The sequence below is a fragment of the Mixophyes fleayi genome, chromosome 8 (genome assembly GCF_038048845.1).
Source record: "Mixophyes fleayi isolate aMixFle1 chromosome 8, aMixFle1.hap1, whole genome shotgun sequence".
Taxonomy (NCBI): Eukaryota; Metazoa; Chordata; class Amphibia; order Anura; family Limnodynastidae; genus Mixophyes; species Mixophyes fleayi.
The window spans coordinates 102645746-102665558 of NC_134409.1; the positions used below are offsets into that span (position 1 = coordinate 102645746).

Here is a 19813-nt window from a genome sequence, read left to right on the forward strand (position 1 = left end):
CAAAAAAATAAAACTGTACACTAGAGAACATAGAATCTTGCTGTTTAGTAAACATAGAGGCATATTTAATTAGGATTCGCGCTCGAGATTACTTGCGGCCACACGGGTCCTGGTACCACAAAATCGCGGATTTGAGGTGCGCACGGAAATCTTAAATGTTGCGGTACCCTAATTACACTTTATGCACACAGCCGCTAATCCTAATTGAATATGCCCCACTGTGTCAGATCCTGTACTAGCAGGGTCCTTTATTTACCCTGCTGTTTGTTCCCAAGTCTCATATGCCCTGCTGCAACAGAAGCAGGGTTTCTCATTATAATCTGATACTCGCTTTTTTCGTCTGATTTTTCTTATTTCCAGCATTTTTTCGTCTTAGACGCAAAAATTTACTGTGTTTAGACATCATTTTCTAGCGACCAAACTCCCTACTCTAACCTGATTATTCTGGAAGTGGTTGGATGACGCTCACAGGAATACAGTTTCCAGACGTCAATAATTTCAATATTCTGTCATGTATGGGCACCATTGAAGGGATTACTCACACGGTGCATTACTATTGTCACCAGTTAATTTTGATCTGTGATATACCGCTCTAATCAGCCACAATAGGGCTGTCCATATAAGCCTCTTAGTTAATGTCAAAGACTAATTTTACCATTGTTTGAATATATTTAACAATGCTCTTCTGATCTAAATTCCTTGATGATATAAGCAATAAACTTTAAAATTGGTGGTGTTCATGGCCCATTAAGAACAAAACCGCTACCGTAGTAATAATCACTGCATGTACTGTGCTAGTATGGAGCTTTCCACGCATGAGTGCCCTCTTGGCAGCAAAACCACCAAGGGGGCACTAAGAAAAAGACTAAACCCAGGCATAGTAAAGGGGCATAGCCTTGTGTCTCTCCAAACCAACTCTTTGTCCATTTCCAGCCTTCAATTCTCAGCAACCATTCCAGATTGCTATGTTTCTTTATTCCTTAAGTCAAACTTCAGAACAACATGATAACCAGCCCAGTCATCATTGGTTTCTCCCATTCCAATACAGATCATGAATCACTCGTCACTCATGGACCAGTTGCCATGGAAACTCAGCCATTACATGTCATTACTGCCACCAATCATCAGGAGTTCTTGGTACTCAACCTGGTTCACTCTTCACATTTTCCTGCTGATTTGGTGATGCCATGGCTGGTTCAGCATAACCCCAGGAATAACTGGGTGACGAGAACTTTGAATTTCTCTTCATAGCGTTGTATGAGCAAGTGTCTGCTCTCGGACATGCAATCTGTAATGCTGCCATCTCCCCTGCAGAAGAGCTTCCAGCAGCCTACCATCTAACATGACACGCTGAACAAATACCCTTGCAAAGGCCTTATGACCTAATCGTCTCTTACCTGGGGCTCAGGTTAATTTTGCCTGAATAAAGTCTGTGTCAGATCCTGATCTAAAGGTGTTTAGGGAATATTTAGATGACAGCCTAAAACAGGGAGGGGGAGGTTCATTTAGCTTCCCATTCCCCATGGGGTACCCAATAATTTTTGTGTGGGTACAAAGATGGACATTTATTTTCTTACATTGGCCACTGTACATTAAATTTGATCAGAAAGCAAAATCGATATCCGTTTCCTTTACTCCCAAATTTGCTAGAAGGATTAAGACAACTTAGTGGCTAAACCTTAAGGAGGCTAATTATCTGATCCGGGTCAGACCAGGAGACAAATAGAAAACAACATTCTGGACCTGAAATGGCCCTTATGAATACTATTTCATGCCTTTTGGCCTTTACAATACCAGTTTGTAGTAGGTTACTTGGATGACATCCTGATCGTTTCACAGCCTCTTCCGGAACATCGAAGACTTGTCTGAATTGTTTCAGCATGTCTCAACAACATAATCTTTTTCCTAAGCTGGAAAAATGTTCTTTTGAGCAAACATCATTGGAATTCTTGGGCCACATCGTTTCCCCACAAGGCTTACAGATGGATTCTGCTAAGATCCCACCACTGAAAACTTGGCCTATTCCCAAAGATGTCAATGAAGGGCAATGCTTCATTGACTTGAACAAATATTGCCCCTGCTACATCTGGAACTTTCCGAAGATTGTAGCTCCCATTAACTCACAAGTCTCATACTCCAATGGTCTACAGAGGCTTAACATGCCTTCTCCACTCTAAAAATGGTCTGTGCCACATCTATGGTCCTAGCTTACCCAATCCTATATTACCTTTTGTAATAGACGTAGATGCCTCAGGCAAAGCCATAGGAGCTGTTCTTTCCCAAAGACAAGGAAATATATGTGCATACTGTTCCTGGAAATTACTTCTATCTAAACAAATCATGGTATTGAGGATAAATAGCTTCTTGCTATGAACGCTGATTTAAAAGAGTGTCAATTCCTTTTAACTGTGTTCACAGATCAGAAAATACCTCAAGGCTGCTAAAAGACTTAACTATTGTCAGGGATGGTCGGCTCTCTTCTTTTTTCGGTTCACAGGCTCTCTCAATTCAAAAGCAGGTACACTATAATGCCACCTTGTAACTTCTGAAGCCTTATCTTAACTCTCAGAACATATTTTACTAAAGGAGCTATATAAATCCAGAGTTTATAGATAAAAGTTAAAAAAAAGCAAATATCTCACAACTGTTATCTATAAGTGTGGTGGGAACAGAATTCAGAATACTTATGTGGTATCAGAAGGTTTTGATTTATTCTTTTTTTAAAATCTTATTCAAAGCATACAAAATGTTTACTAAATTACTGCATTGTGAACCTGGGTTCTCCAGATTATTTGAAACCCAGGTGCAAACAATTATATTTTGGGTAGAATCACACTGCCATCATCTGGTGAATTTTAGTATTGTGTAGAATTTAGCATTTCAGATCTTTTTACTCCTAAACCTGCATCTATACACTACAAAAAGTGACCCTGACATTGCCTGTTTTTTTTTTTTAATTCCACTCTTTTAATTTTCTTTTTTCAGAACATCATAAAGTAAAACAAAACAATTGTTATTTTTGTTTAGCAATATGGCCAAGGACATTACATATATGCAATTTTTGACATAAGCATATGCTTTTATATCCTTTTGAAACATTTTAGCATGTTGCTCTCTTTCTCGAAAGCACATGAAATAAAACAAACAAAAAAGAAAAACATCATAAAACAAAATAATTAAAATTAAGTAATGCAAAAGCCTTACTTGATTCAGGTGGAACCAATCATGCTTTGGGTTCTCCATGACTGTGGCCTGTTTGCTTTATAAGAAAGGGTTAACTCCTGCTATAGGGAGGGGTTTAAAATGCTATTATGGCAATGTGGGATTAGAGATTTTAATATTTAATATTTCCATTCTAATTTTATCTTCCACATATTAGTTAATAGCACACTTACAGGGAAGTAGCCATTTCCCAGGTTTCACATTTAGGTGTCCTCACTGATTTGTTTATTCAGGTACCAATCTGTGGATTCACATACCTTCATAATATGGTTGTGTGTTTCAATATTTAATGTTTCTATGTACAATCCCCATTTAGAGTAGAATTTAGAGTATAATTTAATTGCAACTTTTCGATACCTGGGAAAGTTGCCTTCCTATCAAAGAGGATTTCAGAATTCCTTTCACCCAGGTACTAGGATGCCCGACTTAGAACGTATTGCTGTTATATTATTAGGGGCCCTCTATGCTTGAAGCAAGTTCGAAATAATATATCAGGCCTGTTGCTAATTTTTTAAAACATACATATATAATATTTATAAAACATACATACATCTAATTTATATATATATATATACCAACCGCTCCCAACTGTCACTTCTCCTTCAAGAAATATATAGGTCAGTGTATAACTCTGCCCAGCAGGTGGCGCTGCAGCTTGTTTTTTTTTTTTTTTTTTTAACACACGCCACTAGGCATTTTATATAGTAGATATATATATATATAATTAGGGTATGGTCTGATATATCCATAGTTTCTCTCACTATTTTCTACCATGTGTGTTAGGGTTGATGATACTAGGGAATAAGCAATTCTTAATAGGTTGGCATAAGCTGTTGCCATACAAGTGTATTCTTGGGTTGATAGGTTCCTAATTCTTCAGATGTGCACTAGCTGTAGTTGATCGGTAGTGTATTTAACCCCACTTCTTAGATGTCAAATAGGCAAGAGACTTATCTTCTGGCAATCCAATCCCTGGCTTGCAGAAGTTACTATCACTACTGAGGCAATAGGAAGCAGTAAAGGCAGAAGCCAAAGAACTGGAGGCAGACTCCATATTTAGAATGAAAAAAACAAGATGACATCCGTCACATTTTAAATAATCTGTGGAACCATAGAGAAAGCAGAACCCTGGCGCCCACTGAAGAGGTGTGCTCCAACTACACTTAAAGTGAGAATGTATCTCTTTGTTATATTCCAATTTATTCTTAGTCCATTGTCAGGTATGCTGCCAATCCCTTCCTCACATATTTTTTCTTTGTTTGTGCCTTCTCTGGGCCTGTTAAAAAGTCAAGAAAAAGAAGGGCGAGTGGAGGTAAAATAGTGGTTAGGATTGGGTAAAAATAAAGGGGCCAATACCATATAAATTAAACGTCAAATCTTTCTCTTGTTATCTTTTTCTATATTAGCATCATGTTAAAGTTCTCCTTACTTCCCCTTTGTCTGTTGTTTTAAACTACTTTCAAGATTGTGATGTTCTTCTTAAAGATTATGTTTTGTGACTACTGTTTTGGAGGCGTTTGTATTAATGCTCGATTCACTAAGCAGAAAATTTATATACATTGTGACACGGGCCCCCTTCTGGTGATGCACACATGGACAACTTCTTGTTGTATAAACAATACTTTTTATTGTTCCATCACAATAAACAGTATACACTTCCTCAAGATAAAACCAGGCAATTTAACACTGGCTAGACATAATGTTCCTATCTGGTCACCTGACACTATCATCAGTCACAACGAATAGTAGCACAATACAGGATTTTATACTTGAGATATCTATATACAGATAGATAGATAGAGATATGTGTGTGTGTGTGTATGTGTGTGTGTGTATATATATATATTGTAACAAAAGGAGGCATTTAGCTGGCAATATGCAGAGAAAGCAGGGAAGTAGAGTAAAACATTGGCACAGTTATGTACCTAGGTGGAGATTAAACCAGGTAAAAACATATGTGTAGTTTATAATTGGTTTACTTACATGATTTAAAAGCTGCTTCCTCTCAGCAAACAGACAGGGTGGGTCTGATAGTCTAAACAGAGGCAGGGATGGGCGTTTCCTTTTAAAGAGAAGGTGGGTGTGTCACCTGTCCATCAAGCTAGGCTTGTGGGGAGGAGTGTCAGGTATAAAACCCTGCTTGTTTCATTGTTCAGGGAGATCAACGCTGGGCTAGCTGGCTGATCAGGACAGAGAGCTGGACTATGTATAGTAAGCGTTGAGGGTCTCCATAATTGCTGTGCAAGTATACGGTGTCAAAACATTATTACCATCCTGACAATAAAGAACCATAAAAAGGAACAAGTTGTACGCGTGTGCTTCTGCAGTAGCGGGCTCTTGCCAAAAGTGGTGTCAGGAGTGGGATGCTCCAGGAAGCAAGTTTCCGCTACCCAACCCGCGCAGACGTCAACATGGAGGAAGTACTGAGAACCCTTATGAATGTGGCCGCTATGCAGCAACAGCAGCAAGCTCAGATGCTACAAGTCGCCGAGGCACAGGTGGAAAACACAAGGCTCTTAAAAGAAGAGTTAAGCCAGGTGAGGCATGACAGAAATGAACCACCTGGTCCTGTTCTCCAGAAAATGTCACCAGCTGATGACGTAGAAGCATATCTGGTGTCTTTCGAGAGACTTGCAAAAAGGGTAAAATGGCCTCCTAAAGATTGGGCTGAGAGACTGGCGCCATATCAGTGAGCTTATATGGATCTAGATGAGGAACGGGCCTCTGATTATCTGTGTCTAAAGTCTGAGATATTGGCTCGAATTGGAGTTTCCGGACCAGGCCGAGCCCAGCGCTATCACCAATGGCGCTATGATAAAGAAAAACCGGTCAGAGCACAAGTGGCTGAGCTTTCTAAAATTTTAAAGAAATGGTTGCAGCCTGAGGAAAATTCGCCTTCTCGGATTATTGAAGTTCTGGCGATAGATCACTGCATCCGGGGGCTAAACCACGATTTGCAAAGGTGGGTTCTGCAATCAGACCCACAAACTTATGAAGAGCTTGCCACCGTGGTAGAAAGGTTTTGTGCGCTACAGCAAATGACTAAAGAACCTGCATTTGTGCCAAAGCCGCTGCCACGCCAAAAGCCAGGTTTGACAATCCTTGCCACAGGGCCCAATGGCAAAACTGCTACGGACAGAGGGCCAGGTGCAAAGCTGTCTAATCTAAAGTGTTTTGAATGTGGTGAGCCAGGCCACTTTAAGGCAGAGTGTCCTAAACTACAGGAACCCATGGACTGTTCTGTAGCACATATTGGACCTGCATTTCCAAGCTGTTTTACCATGAGTCCCACATCAGGAAGTCCTTGTTTGTTCCGGGTGACTGCTAATCAACCAAAACCTTGTTCTGGCCTTGGTTGACTCGAGGAGTGAACTCTCATTGGTTTCCAGCTCTGCTTTACCCGAAACCATAACTTCTCGGTTGCCCAAAGTGAAAGTTCTTTGCGTACATGGCACAACAGAGGAGTATGAAAGAACAATACTACCAGTCACACTCAAAGACAAAACTGTTATGGTGGTAGCTGCCATAGCACCTAAACTGAGACAAATTCCCCCAGCACACTGCTATAGCCAGCAACAGATCTGCTTTTTCTACTGTAGATAAAAATGCAAAAGTCTCAGTTGCACACATTTGCAAATGTATGTTGAAGCCACCCACCACGCCAAGGTGCTTTTGCTAATAGGGTGGTCCTACTCTAAACAATGAGAGTCCCATATATTTGGGCCATACATATGTGTTTTTAAATTGAGAGCTAACTTACCAAAGAGGTACCCCAGAGACCTCCAAATAGCACTCCAATGTCAGTACTCCCCCTCAGCTACTGACACCAACATGCCTCTCAGACAAATACAGAACTGGTAGTTGCTCAAATCAATTTATAGGCTATAACAGGTGCATGAAAGGGGTGGGTTATCCTAAAAGGAAAAAACAGAGACAAATTCCTCCAGCACACTGCTATAGCCAGCAACAGATCTGCTATTTCTACTGTAGATAAAAATGCAAAAGTCTCAGTTGCACACATTTGCAAATATATGTTGAAGCCACCTGTTGCTGGCTATAGCAGTGTGCTGGGGGAATTTGTCTCTGTTTTTTCCTTTTAGGATAACCCCACCCTTTCATGCACCTGTTATAGCCTATAAATTGATTGGCATGTTGGTGTCAGTAGCTGAGGGGGAGTACTGACATTGGATTGCTATTTGGAGGTCTCTGGGGTACCTCTTTGGTAAGTTAGCTCTCAATTTAAAAACACATATGTATGGCCCAAATATATGGGACTCTCATTGTTTAGAGTAGGACCACCCTATTAGCAAAAGCACCTTATCGTGGTGGGTGGCTTCAACATACATTTGCAAATGTGTGCAACTGAGACTTTTGCATTTTTATCTACAGTAGAAATAGCAGATCTGTTGCTGGCTATAGCAGTGTGCTGGGGGAATTTGTCTCTGTTTTTTCCTTTTAGGATAACCCCACCCTTTCATACACCTGTTATAGCCTATAAATTGATTTGAGCAACTACCAGTTCTGTATAGCACCTAAACTCCCATATCCACTCATTTTGGGGCGAGACTTCCCACTGGTTAATGATGTCCTCGGTGAGCGGATCCGGCCGGACATGCCGGCAACTGATGCAACGGTCGGAAGCCCGATCTTAAAGGAACCGCCTAAGAATCCACAACATCTGGACATCGATCTTTGTGAACCGCCAAACCGGAATGCCATCCTGGGAGTCACAGCAGGAGTTTCACAAAAGCATCCAACTGTGGGAAAACATGGACAGTCCAAACTAGCATTGGTCGGTGATGTCGCAGATGAGCCCACCCCGCCTGTCAGTGAGGATACGGACTGGTCCGCAATACCAATTTTGTTTCCTTTGCAGGAATTTGCTCGAGACCAACTTAATGATGCCACTTTGGAACATGCCTTTAAAAGTGTGACTGAGGTAAATGGGGTAGCGAAAGCCGCCCAGCCTGCAGAAGGTATACCATATTTTATTGTTAAAAATAATTTCCTGTATAGAGTTGCTAATGTACAGGGGGAAAAAGTAGAACAATTAATGGTTTCTCTGGTCCATGTAACCCTAGTGTTAAAAGCAGCACATACACATGTTCCTGTGTTTTATCCTCCCCTAGGTGTCCCCCCACAGACGAGTTCTGCTTAGGTTTTACTGGCCCGGTGTACACATGGCAGTGAAAAAGTATTGCCGGTCCTGTCCCATTTGTCAGAGAACTTGTCCCAAACCCATGTACAGGGCACCTCTCATTCCAATACCAATAGTACAGGTTCCCTTTGAACGGATAGCTATGGACCTTCTGGGGCCCCTGGAAAAATCTGCACGTGGGCACCAATAAATACTAGTGGTGCTTGACTATGCAACCAGGTATCCAGAGGCAATTCCCCTACGAAGCATAAAGTCCAGCACCATAGCTAAAGAACTTGTATTGATGTTTACACGCTTGGGAATACCCAAAGAAATTCTCACAGACCAGGGTACTCCATTCATGTCTAAACTGATGAAGGACATGTGCCAGTTGCTAGGGGTTACGGCGCTTCACACCTCTGTATACCATCCACAAACAGATGGCTTGGTGGAACGCTTTAACCGCACGTTAAAGCACATGCTCAGGAAAGCAGTGGCTCAAGAGAAAAAAGATTGGGACACTCTTATTCCCTATATGATGTTTGCCATCCGTGAGGTACCTCAAGCTTCAACAGGGTTTAGTCCCTTTGAGTTATTGTTTGGGAGACAGCCCAGGGGTATCTTGGATATGTTAAAAGAAGGGTGGGAGCAGCAAGGTCCCAGGGAGCCATATCTGGTACAATTTGTGTCCCAAATGTATGAGAGGCTAGGAAAGATAGGGCCCATTGTGCAGCAACATGTAAAAGAGGCTCAGGAACGACAGAAGAAAAGTTATGACAAAAGTGCTGTTGTTCGATCTTTCAAGCCTGGGGACAAGGTCCTAGTCCTGGTTCCTACCCAAACTTTTCGCCCATTGGTAGGGTCCATATGAAGTTCTAGAGGCTGTCGGTCCTGTCAATTACAGAGTACACCAGTTAGGTAGGAGAAGGGAGGAGCAAATATATCATGTGAACCTCCTTAAACCCTGGCATGATGAGGAAACCTCTCCTCAGGTAGTGAGTACTGCCATTGAAAAGTCTGAAGTGCCCATAGAGCCAGCCTTGTCTATTAAGCAGAGACAACAGACTGAAGAAATGATTCGCCGGAACAGGGATGTCTTCTCTTACATTCCTGGGCGCACTACCTTAATCGAACACGACATTGTCACTGCGCCAGGAGTCATTGTCAAGCAGAAGCCATATCGTATTCCAGAAGCCAGACGAGTGGACGTGAGAAAGGAGGTCGAGAAGATGCTCCAGTTAGATGTAATTGAAGAGTCCACTAGTGAATGGAATAGTCCCATTGTGCTTGTCCCGAAACCCAATGGGACAATTAGGTTCTGCAATGACTTTAGGCGCCTAAACAGTATGTCGCAGTTTGATGCCTATCCGATGCCACCTGTGGATGAACTAGTGGAAAATCTTGCTGGTAGCAATTATTTAACAACCCTTGATCTAACAAAGGGTTATTGGCAAGTTTCCCTGACTTCCACGGCCAAGCCAAAGACTGCATTTTCCACCCCTGATGGTCTCTATCAATATAAAGTCCTACCCTTGGGGTTGCATGGGGCACCTGCCACCTTCCAAAGGGCTATGAATAAATTGCTACAACCTCACACAGCTTATGCAGCTGCTTACTTGGACGATATAGTGATTTATACCCCAGATTGGGGATCACATTTAGCCAAAGTTGAGGCGGTCTTAGCTTCATTACAGTCCGCAGGGTTAACAGCTAACCCAGAGAAATGTGCGATAGCCATGAGAGAAGCCAAATATTTGGGGTACATTGTTGGTCGAGGGCATGTAAAACCCCAGCTAGACAAAGTGGAGGCAGTCAAAAATTGGACAAGACCAGAGAAAAAGTCACAGTTAAGAACCTTTTTAGGCTTAGTAGGTTACTACAGGCGGTTTGTAAGCCACTTCGCCACTAGAGCTGCTCCACTTACGGACATGTTAAAAAAAAGTTATCCAGATAGATTAACCTGGTCTGAATTTGCAGAAACCGCCTAGTCTGATCTTCGGTTAGCTCTTTGTTCCTCTCCAGTTCTACAAGCACCAGATTTTACCCGGAGGTTCTTCCTCCACACTGATGCTTCTGGTGTTGGCTTAGGTGCAGTCTTGTCACAGGAGAAGAATGGAGTAGAAAATCCTGTCCTGTACCGAAGTCGTAAGTTGCTTCCAAGGGAACAAAAATATGCCACTGTGGAGAAAGAATGTCTCGCCATAAAATGGGCTATAGAAGCTCTGCGCTATTATCTCCTAGGCAGAGAGTTCACCCTAATAACAGACCATGCACCATTAAGATGAATGCAGAACAACCGGGAGGTAAATGCCAAGGTAACCCGCTGGTTCTTGGCACTACAACCTTTCAAGTTCTCAGTAGAACATAGGCCTGGGATTCTACACAAAAATGCAGATGCATTGTCACGAAAATATGCGCTCCTTGCGAAGTCCGCGTCCTCCTACTTGGAGACGCTAGGGTGAGGGATATGTAACAAAAGGAGGCATTTAGCTGGTAATATGCAGAGCAAGCAGGGAAGTAGAGTAAAACATTGGCACAGTTATGTACCTAGGTGGAGATTAAACCAGGTAAAAACATATGTGTAGTTTAAAATTGGTTTACTTACATGATTTAAAAAGCTGCTTCCTCTCAGCAAACAGACAGGGTGGGTCTGATAGTCTAAACAGAGCCAGGGATGGTCGTTTCCTTTTAAAGAGAAGGTGGGTTTGACACCTGTCCATCAAGCTAGGCCTGTGGGAGGAGTGTCAGGAATAAAACCCTGCTTGTTTCATTGTTCAGGGAGATCAACACTGGGCTAGCTGGCTGATTGGGACAGAGAGCTGGACTATGTATAGTAAGCGTTAAGGGTCTCCATAATTGCTGTGCAAGTATACGGTGTCAAAACATTATTACCATCCTGACAATAAAGAACCATAAAAAGGAAGAAGTTGTATGTGTGTGCTTCTGCAGTAGCGGGCTCTTGCCACAATATATATATATATATATATATATATATATATATATATATATATATATATATATATATATATATATATAATGTGATAAAGCATTGCATTCACTGGATTCTCACACAGCACCATTTCACTGTTTATTATCAGGATGATTTACACAGTGTCAGCGGCGGTTACAGCAAACATCCAGTAAAATCTTCACAACTCTCCCACAGCCCTACGCCTGGCTGAACAGTAGTTCCCTCACTACTACCTGGCCACTAACTGGCATTGGTGGCCCTGCCTACAAATACCAACAGTGTCTTTATCCTCAACCTAAGCACTGCAAACAAATCATAGCAAACACAAACCAATTACACCTATGTGGAACGTGTGTGTGTGTGTGTGTGTGTGTGTACATGAATATATATATATATATATATATATGAATGAATATATATATATATATATATATATTCTATATAAAGTCTATCAGTCCTCCTCCTAACTTCCTTGTCCTGGCTCTCTCCCCCAGTTAGTACCACCCTATTTGTGTCTTCCCCTTCCCTTTAGGATGTAAGCTCTCATGAGCAGGGCCCTCTTTCCTTGTGTGCTCCTTCAACTATTCCATCGCCCTCTGTACCTCTTGGCCTGCTGCGCTAGCCCTGTTTTCCAAGTTTTCTTAAACGTCGGCCTGCTTCTCGCTGATTTCTACCATCCCTTTCACTATCCGTCCCAGAAATAATCTGATTTGCTTTACTCTGTCACCTGTGTTTGTATATATTTTTGTTCTTTCTGTATCATGTTGTGTCTTGGTTCTCTGTTTTCTATATATGTAATGTACGGCGCTGCGGACCCTTTGTGGCGCCTTATAAGTCAAAGATAATTTTATATATACATATATATATATATATATATATATATATATATATATGATAGATAGAAAGATAGATTGATATATTAAAACAGAAGACAGGCAAGGCGCCTCATAGTGTAATACCAGATATGTGGTATGGAGGAGTGTATTAAAATGCGTACCGTAGAATGAGGTCAATGGTTATTGGAAGAAGATGGAGGGTCCTCTTCTAAGACTACTCCTCCAGATCTCCACCAAATGGAAAGATAATGCAAAAAAGGCAAACATAGTGTAATATCGTAATAAAATGAGATATACCTCGTAGAAGTGGAATCACTGATTTTTATCACCAGGACTCCTTATAGTGAATTGAGTGTTGTACCCATAATAGATCGTAGATCTGAAGGGGATGAATCTTTCAAGTAAAGCACCAATGTAAACACATTTATAGGTAGATAAATATATTCTGCGTACCAGATATCCTTAGGAAAATATCACATCTCAAATGAACTTTCTGGTATAAAACATGTTATCCACAGCCAAAACCTCGTTTATTGGCGGTAATGAATAGAATTGACAGGAGAAATATGGTGTAATATGCAGTAATTAAATTTATTAAAAAATGTAAACAATGCATTCACATGGGCTAATGGAAATAGCGCTGGTAGAAAGCGTGGCTCAACGCGTTTCGTCTCGACAGAGGCCCCCCCAATTATTAGGAAAACAAGTTTGAGACAAATTAAGTCCACCCACAATCTGCCAACCATATGGATACTTTGATGGGTTCACTCTCACCAACTGGCAGAACTCACCCTTTTCAGAATCTGTAAATTGGCCAAGTCCCCAAAAAAATTTGAGGTAACCGATATGCCAAATTTGGTTGAGCTCTGTGAGTTGATTCTTTTGTGGGTGTGCATTTCTAGATCCCCTCGACCAATGTTATAGAGAAATTCCAACACACAAAATTCACACATACTAGACAATCCATGTCCATGTTCCATGTCCCAGGTTTGGTGCTGATGTCTCCTCACTTTTATGATTGATTTAAATCAGCAGTGTCTTAGGAGAAAAAGGTTAAAATTCCAGCATGTCTGGCTGGATTTGCAATAATACAGAAGTAGAAACAGATTTTTGTACAAGGATGTTTTTGAAGACCAAAAAATGGGAATGTGCTCTGAAATGAGCTTGACCAACAATTAGCTTCAAGTTGCCCCTCCTTTCCCACATGTTTATTAGTTAACTAAAATTGACACCATTATTACCTTGGTTGCTTCAAGATACACTTGTTTGCATTTCTTAATTGGTGCTCGGAACATACTGCTGTACTTTGTTGCAGTTCTGCAATGTGATCTGCCTTCTGAGGTTGTGCACTTGATGTCTATCATAAACAGCCTTTTGTAAATGGCCCTTACCGAGAGACATTTTCATTGCATACAACCAGGGACAAGTAGTGTGAAACTATTCTTGTTGTTTGTCTGCAAACTATATATGCTCAAAATATATTATGCAGGTGATTTAGCGTTTTTTTCCTAAAAACATTGTTAATTTTTGTTTAAAAATGTAAAACTATATGCTTTCAAAATATATTGTGATGGTAATTTTTGAGCCAGAGAAGTACTTGGGTATATTGAATTCCTTCCAAGAACATTATTTATTTTATATAAAATCTATACATATTCAGCATTATTCCACAAGAGTAGTACATGGAATATGTTTTTGCTTAATATACATAATATAATGCTGAATACTTACTGTGATTTTGAGCACAGTTTTGAGTTTATCCATTGTTGGTTAATTTTTAGAAATGTCAGTATTTAAACATTTCAGCCATAGCAGAGCTTGGATTTCAGTTATGCTTCCATGTGTGGCACCGAATAAACACTCTAATAGTGCAGGACTGATGTCCCAGGTTTGTTGCCAAATGCACCAGTACACCTTAGATTTTAAACCACATGCTTTGTAGATATTGGTTGTGGAATATCAACTCTTCTTTTGAGGCTTTACCACTAAGCTAGCTGTTACATTTGCTACTCGGTGCACTACATATGAGCAAGGCCTCCAGTTTCTGTTCCACTACTGCTTCAGCAAGACTCATTGGTCCCTAATTGGATCAAGAAAAACAGACAAACGTAACTATCCCGCAGAATGTTGTTACTTTGTATATGAGAGAACCTCCTACATTGGGAGGTAAATAGATATATTTGTCAAACCTCACAATGAGATCTGGTACATATACTTTTCCCTATAGATTAGATGTGATTGCATTCCTAAGATCATCTTCCCCAAGAGATGTAATTGCAAGAAAACATTATTTCCACGTTAAAAATGTTATGTCTACACATAAATACACAAAAATAACAAGGCCCAGAGGAATAAAAGCACAGTTCACTGTATTCATATCCCTCCAAACTAACTTGCAGAGAATTTGCAGTTGTAACAGCTTCTCTTCCAAAACATGGAGGTGTTGTAATATATTTTTAGGGAGCGTCTTTTTAGGGTGTTACACTGCAATAGTTCAGAGCCTTTGAGTCTCATTCTATTCCCATTCTGCACTTCCATGGCATGTCTACAAGCACTTTGAGTAATGTAATAAAGATCTTCGCAGACACAAAATTTTTAATTCAATGTAATTAACCTTTTCTCTGCCTAGCCTATTTTGACACATTTTGGACTGACCACATTCCAGCATCAATATATGTAATTGTTTATGCGGTACCCAAATAAATGATACCTTGTTTTGTTTTGGGGGGGTTTCAGAAGGTTTGGCTTTCCAGAAAATGCCATTACTTTGCTTATAGCTCCTATTATAGCAAAAAAATAATAATAATCTACCCATAATGGCCAAAAAAGTGTTTTTTTTATTTAAATTCCATGAAAGTGAATGAAAACCAAATGTGTGGAGTTTTTTTTTTCTAAACACCACCAATAAATACTTTGTGGTTCTTGCTTTGGCATCAGTCCACCAAATCAGTAAAAAGCAGGATTCTACACATAGATTTTCATAATAAAATTCTCACTTGAAAATGATAATGCATTTTTCTTATTTGTTTTTTTGATATATAGCATGGTTTTGAATGAAATGCATAACATGTATAGGAACAATATAGGTAACCCAACACGGCATACCATTTTGAAGACTAGACACCCTACCACATCAAATAGGGCACCCATTTATTTAATCATGCCAGAAGGAGGGAGATTCTGGCATTACAATACCCTTCTCCCAGGGCTCATGTTTTCTGTAGTGTTGGGTGTTATTGTCTGGTGATCACCAGACAATAACTATTAAAGGGCCACATTATTTGAAATCTCTTCTTTTAAATAAAGGTACCCCTGATTATTTTGAGGCCATGGTGGGGAAGATCTGTGCCCTCATCCCCCATCCCTGGACTTAATTATTTCTGTAGTATAGGGGGCTATTGTCTGGTGATCACACATGCTCACCATACAATATACTTTAAGGGAGCAGCTCATTTGAAAGAGGGTACTCGTCTATCCACTCATTCATTTTCTGTAAACAGTGATTGAGGTGGGGATTAATGACATATGTGTTTTCTTAAATTTTGTCATTAAGCACCGGGTCCTCCCTATCCACTACCGACAGGAAATAGCTGTGGACAACAGGTAAGTATAATTGTAACATCTTTGAACCCCCTGTGTGCTACGAATAACCCCCACTCTTCTTTAGCACTGAAGGGGTTAAGATAGTCCTTGTGAATCCTCACTCTCAGATTAATTTAAACCATGAATGAGGCTTAACCAAGTAGTATTTTATCATAAAAATGTAAAAAATGAGAGTGGTAGGAAGTTGGACTTTGATGTGGCTTTACATTTGCGCAGACCATCCAGGCGCACAGATGCAAAGACAAAGCGTTTTGCTGTGTGCCCTTAGTGCGCTTTGTAAATGAACTCCAATTTGTTCATTACCGCATTAAAATGCAAGTAACAAGTCCAAGTTCCTCCAGACCTGGACTTTTCTTGCCCCACTGGCATAAAAATGACCCAATTTGCAATACAAATCAGGGCATGGCCAAATGTGAAATGAAAGCTGTGATTTCACCCAGGAAAGCATCCAAATGCGTTTCTTGTTTGGAGCAAGTGTGAAAACTTACTGTGTTGGTACTTGACACCCTATCTATATATTTTTGACATATGGTGACATTGTCAATTGAGATCTATTTTCTGGGGCACATTTGTTTTGGCTAATACTGAATCTGTTAAATATATCATTCTCCCCGAACCCTGCATTGGCTTTATTACATCAGAAACAGAGATAGAACATTTGCCAACACAGAATTTTGGTCACTCTTGCCTGCTGCAGCAAGAGCTCCAGTTTATTGACAAAAAATGTACATGTATTATACTAAAGGATGATTGTAGTAAAGGATGATAACAAGTCATGATATTGTTCTCTGTGGGGGAATTCAATTGGCAGCGTTACTTTCTGCGCGCTTTTACCAATATTACTGTAATAGTGTGCGTAATTACTGTTAATACGATCATTTTAATGCTGGCGGCGGTATTCTGGGAGAAATAGACTTCCCCTGTAAGTTCTAACTTATGTGAATTTGGTTTTGATATTAAGCACCTTCAATTCTATGAGCCATATTCAATTAGGATTCGCACCTGCAATTACACGCAGCTGCCCGTATAAAGTGTAATTATGGTACTGAAACATCACGGATTTTCCAGCGACCATGGATATCCATGATGATGTGGTACCAGGACCCGTGCAGCCACGAATAATCGTGGGCGGGAATCCTAATTGTATATGCCCCTATGTTTGTTGCCTCACTGTCCTTTTATCCTCTAAAAAAAATTGTTAAAGTTAAAGAACCCAAATTCATACATCATACAAACATACACACTTACGTCACCATAAACAACACAGATATAAATAACTGTCAATTAGCATATTATCATGTACAATGACACTGGCTATTCGGGGATGGACAGCATTCTAAGAACCAACAACATTAATACTTATGAATAAGTCCAAAAAGGAACACACACTAATGTTTTCAAAACTTTTATTATTAAAAGACAGTATATTTGTAAGACTTAATTTAATATGCTCAGACAGAACAAATGTACAGTAACTAGATATACGAGCTCCTCCTTTTTGCAACACAACAGTTTTTTAAGCATAAAATGAATGTAGTTGGTGTTTTCTCTTCAAATATTTTGGTTTACTATGCTTGTACTAAGATATGTCCATCTAAGATAGCTCAGTTGTAGAAAATAAAGTAACTTTGAAAAATATATAAGCAAGTTAATTTCTCCACAAACATTAATTAATGAATTATTCAATATTTTTATTGGTTAATCCAATGTGAATTGACATGAAAGGGTTTAGTACTGTGTCCAGCAAAATCTTGTACACCCTAACAGAAGGGACAGCTTTCAACGAAAACAATAGCACGCGGAAAGGTGTTTAATGTGGCAGCCAACAAAGAAGTGTAGCATTAAATTGGGATTTTATTTTATTTTTTTATTTACTATGTTACATATATGTATTGTTGTAAGTTTTCCAGATGTGCGTGCCAGTTTACTAAAATTTTAAAAAATAAAAATTGCCTCTTACTTTCTATAGAGTAAAAATATGTGGGTACAAGTATGAGTGCCAAAGTTTCCCAACCTTTCTGATGCTATGACACACCTGCCAACGTCATCATCATGATAATATATTTTAACACACCAATAGCAAAATAAAATAATGTACATAACCATGAACAGATAGGAATATATTTAATACACAGTGGAAATAGCTGAATATTTTGAATCTTAAATTTTTTTAATGAAAATATAGCTCACATAGCACACATTGCCCGTTATATAATTTGAACCTCTATTTTGGCGTTTCTCCAATAACACCTGCACTATAGCATGTTATGTTGATGCACAAATGTGGTCTGATACTGATTGGGAATCAATGACTTTTTGTAACTTATAAAGGACCCATACCAGTGAAGTTGAGGTGTACCACTGGGTTTGGGCTAGCACCAAGTATGAAAGCACGCTGATTATAAATCAGTTATCACGCAACAGAAGGTTTGATTTACCTGGATTGTATGGATTAAATTATAGCTACAAGTTACAGATTTCCTTCTAAATTTCAAGTATTTGATAACTAAATTAGAAAGGATTTCATGCAATTACTCTGTAAACACATTCGCCCCATTAAGCTTTCTCTTCGGCAAGTGTAATATTTGTGAATGCAAAAATGTGGCACAGTCCTATTCCTTGGTTTGCATGTTGCAGAATTCCGGAGCAGGTCACAAGGACTGACATTATCGCACAATACTCGTTTCTATTTTCGGAAGTTCCCAATATGCACACTGTTCCTACCCAGAGTGCAGCGAAATGTTGCTGGTTGAACTTCCCAGTATTTTACCGGGTTTCCAAAAAGGCTGATACCACTATAGAGGGACTTCTTCAGCTTGGGTTGTGTGGGACACAAATCGTTCACTTCCACTTTTCCAATATTATTAGAGTGAAGAAATAAGACCTAGAAAAAATATATTTACAAAATACTATGTGAAAGTCAAGCATGCTGTATCTTTACGAGAGTATAAACCTATGAGTATGACATGAATTTAGAATGAGTGACATCTAATTTCCTGTTTTATTCAGTGAAAGAAACTACTTTTAAATTATACTGTGATAGTATAGAAGGCAGAGCATCATGCATTTGTGTGCACCAGGAGCCACAACTCTTTCGAAATTAAGGAGTTTATTTATCAAGAGTTCCCCGATGACTAGATTTTCTATTGCAGCGAGAGAAAAAGTTTTAATGTTCCATTTATTTAAAGAATTTCACCGGGGCAGCTGAACAATACTCAGCTTCCCAGTGATACTGACTGGCAGCAGGCGCGGGCTGGCTAATCTCAGCCCGGGGGGCGCACAGGCGGCCGCATCACATGACACGCGATGCGGCCGCATCGCCAGTCGTGATGCGGCAGCCTGTGCGCTGACGCGGCCGCATCGCTTGTTTTGTGATGCGGCCGCAGGTAATATGCACGTTTTTCTTTTAAAAACGTGCATCCACGGGGTGGGGGGGGGAGACTAAGCGGCCCGGGGGACCGATGCCCCCCGGCCCAGCCCACCCCTGACTGGCAGCAATAACACTCCTCGTACAGCTTGCCAAGCCAGTCATCGTACCTGTGCATATACTTGAGTCGGCATGCCAGCTTGGGCGTGCAAACTGGAACTGGAAGCCCAGACTTGCACTTCCAGTTCCAGATTCTACAAAAACAATACATTAAAGTTTAAAAATAAATAAAAAAACATTTTTTACTTTTTATTTTTAAAGAAAATGTATAAAGCAAAAATAGCAGAATAAATGCTTTATTTTAATAATAAATCCTTTTTTCATGCGGGCCCCCTTTTCTGACGTCATCCTGAGATGACGTTCGCAATCAGAGGGCACAAGCAATACTTTTACTGCTGCTGTCCTTGGTATGTAGACTTCCCCATGCTGTGCATGGGAAAGTATCGCAGGAGGCCCCAGCGATGGCCACCTGTCTGCGATAGCCTTTGCCAGCTGGGGGCTAAATAGGGAGAAGCCATAAATCCTGCAAAAAAATCTCTTTTTCAGGATTTAGGGCTTATCTCTCTTTTATAAATAGACCTTTAAGTAGCCTTTGTTATCAAGTAGACATTTCTAAA

At 40.1% G+C, this 19813-nt stretch overlaps 2 protein-coding genes across 6 annotated transcripts in view; one reads left to right on the forward strand and one right to left on the reverse strand.

Annotated features, from left to right (window-relative positions):
* CENPP (centromere protein P) overlaps positions 1–19813 on the forward strand; it is a 249054-nt gene that overhangs the window by 92314 nt on the left and 136927 nt on the right. The gene's annotated exons all lie outside the window — the stretch shown is intronic.
* ASPN (asporin) overlaps positions 17159–19813 on the reverse strand; it is a 47324-nt gene continuing 44669 nt past the window's right edge. For all 3 annotated transcript variants that reach the window (XM_075183023.1, XM_075183024.1, XM_075183022.1), the window contains exon 8: positions 17159–18653. In XM_075183023.1, coding sequence (XP_075039124.1) covers positions 18456–18653 — 198 coding nt within the window. In that variant the 3' untranslated portion in view covers positions 17159–18455. The remainder of the gene's footprint in view (positions 18654–19813) is intronic.